At 32.6% G+C, this 6,168-nt stretch overlaps 1 protein-coding gene across 1 annotated transcript; it reads right to left on the reverse strand.

Annotated features, from left to right (window-relative positions):
* Positions 1–340: 340 nt before the first annotated feature.
* On the reverse strand, positions 341–4,009 carry LOC129880435 (protein HHL1, chloroplastic). Its single transcript, XM_055954470.1, has 6 exons — positions 3,624–4,009; positions 1,582–1,719; positions 1,190–1,276; positions 1,022–1,069; positions 640–791; positions 341–558 (listed from the first exon to the last, which is right to left on the reverse strand). The coding sequence occupies exons 1-6, from the start codon at positions 3,885–3,887 to the stop codon at positions 546–548; spliced, it is 702 nt and encodes a 233-aa protein (XP_055810445.1). The 5' UTR covers positions 3,888–4,009; the 3' UTR covers positions 341–545.
* Between the last annotated feature and the right edge of the window lie 2,159 nt (positions 4,010–6,168).

Raw genomic sequence — 6,168 nt, forward strand, 5'->3', positions numbered from 1 at the left:
ACAAAGCAAGCTAGCACGTAAGATCAAATAGATCTCTTAGCAGAAAGCTGCCATTATTCCAATGCCTTTCTACTACCATCCCTCCCTTTTCTAATGAAGGGAGGAGACTAAGCCCATGTAAACAGATGATATTCTCCCTTCAGGCCTAAGCCTAATTAGTAGCTTTCCTTGTTGCTGATAATTCATCCCCGGTAGACGGTAGTTGGCAGAGGCGGGAATAAGAAGATCTTCCATGGGACTTGGGGCCGTGAGACCCAGACTTCTTGTTGTTATGAGTGAGTTAGAACATCCCTTGATTTATTTTTTTAACGTGAAAATTGAAGCTTACACAAGTGTGCAGTGGCTGACAAAAACCTTACTGATGCATTTCATCTTAACTAAATTAAGGTTATTTAACAAAAAATTCCAGTAGAGTTTGTCCAGTATATTACAGTCTAATCAATCAAAAGCATGGAAAATCAAGGACAGTACACTTTTTGTTTAACAAGTATGCTTTGAAGTTTGGAGTATAGTTCCTCAGTTTTCTCGTCTATGGGAGCTCGTTTTCACTTCTTGGCCCTGCTAAGTTCAGAATGTTAGTTAAATACAGTACGTCAAACGACAAACATCCATGTTACATCTAAGTTGTGCAAGACTTACCTGATTTTATCTTTGGATCCTTCTTTTGGTGAAACTTCCTCTGATGACTCCGACGCTGGAAGGGCTGTCAGCTTACCAAATGACTCCTTAGCATCTCCGAAAAAGTCCTTCACCTTATCAACAACGGTTTTAAGCTTATCTGGGGTCGGAAGCTGAAAGGTTCAAATGAAGATTAGAAAGATGTCATCCCGCGAAAAGCTTAATAACGTGCTACTATAACACTAAGCAGCTAGAAAACAAGGCATATAAAGATCGATACTGAGAACTAAAAGGACCAAAGTCATTTGTTCTCGAGATTTTGTTTATTTTCCCATGGTTTAGAATATCCAACCACCTACAATTTCTGTGTACAAAAATTTTAGAACGGATGCCAGTTTCATACCTCAATCACATCTGACGTAGAAAGGGCAGCCCTCAAATTGTTGTTCTCCTGCATATCAGACAGATTTTTACAAAAAATTAGCTCTTTCACAGGTGTCCGGCGAATGAGCAAGAATGCAAAATAAAACAAAGAATCAATAATAAATGGTGCAGAGACTTAGAATATTACGACAAGTTTGTATCCATATCTAAATTCTGTTGCGGACTTCAATACACGATGCTGTTTCATTGCCAATTTCTGTATTTCCTTCTCATCCTGTTCCAAGTAGAAAGAAAGTTAAAGTATCTCGGAAAGAATATACCACAAGATTAATGTAAATAAGCATAGCAATAATGTCAGGCGTATAGGCTTTGATCATTTACTCATCTTTCTGGTACATCTAAAATTTCAAGGTAGGCATGAATGGTTTGCCTTGCTACGAACTCTGACTCTGAGGCTGGCTTCGGTAATCAGTTTCTTTTGGGTAGTAATTCATTTACAACTACCTAGAATGATTTCAGAATACTCATCTATTAGGAACATACATGTTTGAGTTTGACTGACAAATCACAGGCACTTACATTGTAAATCACTGCTGCGAGATTCCTAGCCAGAGTATCTTTGTATATATATTTCCCAAGGAAATTGTCTTTTGCAGCAACCATAATTTTTGCAGTCGTTCCACCGGTTACGATATTGAGGGGGTACCAAAGATAAACCTGCCCAGGGAATATAACAAAACAAGAATCAGAATTTCTGCAAGCACAAATCTAAATCAGCAAGATCTAGATTATGTGAATGACACAATAAGAACAAAGCGACAAAGTTTCAAACTTTAAACAAGTCATGAGTTGCGGAGCTACCTACATTCGTTGCAAAGTCAATTCCATTTGTCCTCCTATAGGTAGCAATGAAAGATGTGGAGTTAAGATGATAACAGGGGAATATGAGGATTAACTAGTCGACGCCTGCTTTGCCGTCATAATATACCGGGGTTTGCAGCGATAACTCGGTATATCTACTGTATGTACCCTTAACTAATCATATGAAACTAGTTATATCACTTGATTTCAAATCCATCAATCTGACTAACACATAAGGTTTGAATATTCAACTCAATTCTTGCTTCTAGTTTTGGATGATAGCACACGTACAAGTTGCCTGCATATCAAAAAGACAAGGAAAAAAAAAGAGAAAGGTACAAGTCTCGCCTTTTCTCTCAAACGTCTTGAAGAAAACGGACATCTGTCTATTCCATCTCAAAAGATAGCTCATACGGTGAAGATTGTCGAAAACCATATAATGATTGACACAACAATTCACTCCCTCGATTAACTAATGTGTGATACTTAACACCCCAACACACTGAAGACTAGATATTGGGGTTAAATCAACTTAAAAGCTAGGTCATGATAACAGCTCATTCCCTAAAAATAATTGAATAAAAAGAGAAGTCCGGTGCACTAAAGCTCCCACTATGCGCGGGATCCGAGGAAGGGTCTGACCATAAGGATCTATTGTATGCAGTCTTACCTTGCATTTCTGCCAAAGGCTATTCCAAGGCTTGAACCCATGACATGCTAGTCACGTGGCAGCAATTTTACCAATTATGTTGGGTTTAATTGATAGTTTGAATGAAAAATTGAGGGGAAAAGAAGTGGAGGGAAAAATGATATGTTCTCTCTTGCTTTATTAAATAAGTTTTGGTCTCACATAGGTGGTGGAAAGGAAAAGTCTCTTACTTAAAAGTAGAAGCACTCCTTCATGTTGCTAAAGGGTCAAGAAGAGGGTCTCCCCTCGCGCCGTCGCATTTCCCTCCGTTTTTCCAACGGATTTTTGAAAGGTTGCAACCTTTTCCGAAAAGTTACAAATCTTTTCTCAACAGGCAAACTTTTTCCCAATAGGTGCCTTTTCTTAAAAGGTGTAAACAATCTATATATATCTGTTAATCCTTAGAATGTTATATACGAAATTTCTGAAATAACATCTCTTTCTTCTTCTTTCTGCACTTCCTAAAACTCGTGTGATATACAGCCTTCAAGTGGTTTGCAGTCACCAGAATTTGCAGTACCTCTATTTTGGTGAGTAAATCGTTCTATCCTGGGTGGAAAAATTCCAAAAACCTCAAGTACGTTGAGGGGAATAATTTCCTTAAGGACACTGTGCATTCAGTGGGCTCGATTTTGTTCTTACATTAATTTTTCAGATTCTGTATTTTATTACTTTCTGTTACTGTTTTAATATTTACAATACAGTTTACTAACAAATTACTCCTAAGAATATTTGAATATTGGGGTTAAATCAACTTAAAAGCTAGGTCATGATAACAGCTCATTCCCTGAACCAATTAACAAGAAGAATGTCAAAGGCACGAAGTTAACTCTCCAAATTGACAAAAAAATCACTAACCTTTACCAGCTGTAAGCTCAAATTACAGCAACATAAAGTACAACAAACAGTAGTATTCACATTGGGGCTTGGGGTGAGGATTACAAGCTGAAGAATCCAACCCTTACCAACGAACAGGTAACCAATACTAAGATTCCCCACAACAATTGTATTGATTAAAGCCACTTAAGTAAGTAAATGAAAAGGGTGAAATATATAAAGAGAACTAACTAACATTAGCCATTCGTATAAAAATAACGAATTTGGGGTTTCCATCATCTTCAATCTTGGGCATAGGAGGAGCCATACGTTGGTATTGACGAGCAGCCATACCTCCTTTCCTTCCCTTTGCTTCAACGACTAACAATTTTCTCTTTTGGGTTGTTCTTATTGTTCTTGTGGAGAGCAGTGAATGTTTAAGCAGTGACAAATCTTCATGGCTTCTTGAATTTGAAAGGGGTAATCTAAAAAGTGGATTCAAAGACATAGTCACTTCCATTGTTTCTATTTTTTTCCTGATATTGTGAGTGAGTTTTCCTTTCGTGTATACGTTTTTGAGTTATGTATCTTTGCAAGGTGGATGGAGAGACAAATCATTCTAGTGCTTGTGAGTTGGGAGATTCTTGGATCATCTTATCCACAAATTTCTTATTCTTTTTTTTTATTTATTTTGTTAATGAAATGAAAACTACTAATAATAATAAATATGTGCTATACACGTGGCATGCTATCTTCATAAAACTATTTATTATCTTAAAAAGTTTAAGATAAAATATTTATCTATTCTCTATTTTATTTTTAATAATAATTATTCTTGAAGATTATAATACTTTTTTTTGGTTTTCCAAGATGTCCAATATTCACATTAGAGTCCGATTAAATCTGGATTCGCGCCAAAAAATCTCTCATTGGGGTTAAAACCCTCTCTAATAAAGGCAAGAGACTTGAACTCGAAACCTCTGATTAAGAATGAAGCAGTATTTATTACTCTACCTCAATCCTTGTTGGTGAAAATTATAATACATAAATATTTAGTAAAGAGTGAGTAATATTTTAAGATATAAATGAGAGTAAAATAGTTAAAACTTTCTCCTAGTTAATACTTTTTTAAGGAACGTATAAAAGAAACACCATATGTAATTTGAGATAAATTTTAAGATTCAATCTTGTACTAATTAATACTTTCTCAATATCAATTTGTCTATTCAATTTTAATTTGGTACGAAATTTAAGAAAATAAAAAAGATTTTTAAGTTTTGTGATCTTAAATTAAGACATGTTTAGAAAGTCACCCTGAAATTGAATTGAATTGGATTTAGTTACATTATTTGACATAGTTGGTTAGCCTTATAATTACTTACTCAACAAGTAATTGAGTGTAATTTGAAGAAGATAATTACGCTCTCCAATTCTCGATGGGGGGGGGGGGGGGAGAGGGTTGTAATTACAAGTTGGTTACTTTTAAATTTCTTTCTTCTATTTCTATTTTTATTTTTGTGTTTTAACTTATTTTTTATTTCTATTATTTTGAATTCTTTCTTATTTTTATTATTCTAATATTTTCTAAAAATATATTTATTATTTATTTTTATTTTTATTATACATACTTTATTTCATTCTCATTCTCAATCTTTACTTCATGTGATACATGCAATTTCGTATTATCTATTTTTATTTATTTATTCTATGTTTATTTTTTTCATTGCATAATTTTGTTATTCTAATGTTTAAATAAAAGTAGAATTCATTGCTGAATAATGTTTTATACTTACGTTTTTCTTTTCTTTTAAATCGTTTTTATGTACATTATGTTGAAATTTTTCATCAGAGTATTGTGTTAAATTTTTTATTTTGAATTTAGAACTTATGTTATATTTTTGGTTTTATTTATTTTCATGTATTGACTTGTATTTCACATTGCAACCCATTTACTTTTTAGTTAGGCTTGATAGATTATGTTTTTGTAAAATGTTTTCATAATTTATGATGTTCATAGAAATCTTTTACTTTTTATTTTTATGATTAAATTAATTAAAATATACTAAAAATATATATAAATCAATTAATTTTTTTATAATATATTAGTTAAAAACATATGTTTATTTACTAACATATTTTAAAAAGAAAATATATATCTTAAATACTTAATTTAACACCATTTATAAAGACCCGTATTTGTCTAATATAATTTTTTTAATTTTAAATAATTAACTTTTCTTTTTGAAAATTTAATATAACCTTATGATTGCACTTGTCTAACCAAACGGTATATTTATAATTACACTGTAATTACATAGTGGCACACAAGCAGGTCATTGGAATTACTAGGTTGTGTACTTACTATCATAGTAATTACAACAATTCTTATTACCATATGGCTTTCCAAACATACCCTTAAAAATACATAAGCTATACCAACTTTTTTCTAATTTTATGATGTTACATGAAAAATTAAAAATAAAAAAATTATATTAAAAAAATTTTAGACGATGGAATAATAGTATAAAAGCTTCAACTATTCTCTTCATTCACTTTTACTCGTCCACTCGACTTCTTGATTGGTCTTGAATTTTACACGATTCTCGAAAAAGATAATGTTCACCAAGGCACATTTTATGTCTTGAATTATTCATCTTATGAGCTCATGCACACTATTGTCTTAAATTATGTACATCTTGACATTTTATTTTTTGAATATTATGTATACGCTTGTAATTATATAAAAGATAATGCATAAGTACTCCTTATCACGCTCCAAGTCTATACTCCGGACATGACCG

Source organism: Solanum dulcamara, chromosome 2 (assembly GCF_947179165.1).
Source record: "Solanum dulcamara chromosome 2, daSolDulc1.2, whole genome shotgun sequence".
Taxonomy (NCBI): domain Eukaryota; kingdom Viridiplantae; phylum Streptophyta; class Magnoliopsida; order Solanales; family Solanaceae; genus Solanum; species Solanum dulcamara.

Coding starts and splice junctions, on each gene's coding strand:
- LOC129880435 (XM_055954470.1), bottom strand. CDS start 3,887: ATGGAAGTGACTATGTCTTTGAATCCACTTTTTAGATTACCCCTTTCA. Junction 1,070..1,189: donor GATATGGATACAAACTTGTC/GTAATATTCTAA, acceptor TCTGATATGCAG/GAGAACAACAATTTGAGGGC. Junction 792..1,021: donor CTACGTCAGATGTGATTGAG/GTATGAAACTGG, acceptor TGAACCTTTCAG/CTTCCGACCCCAGATAAGCT.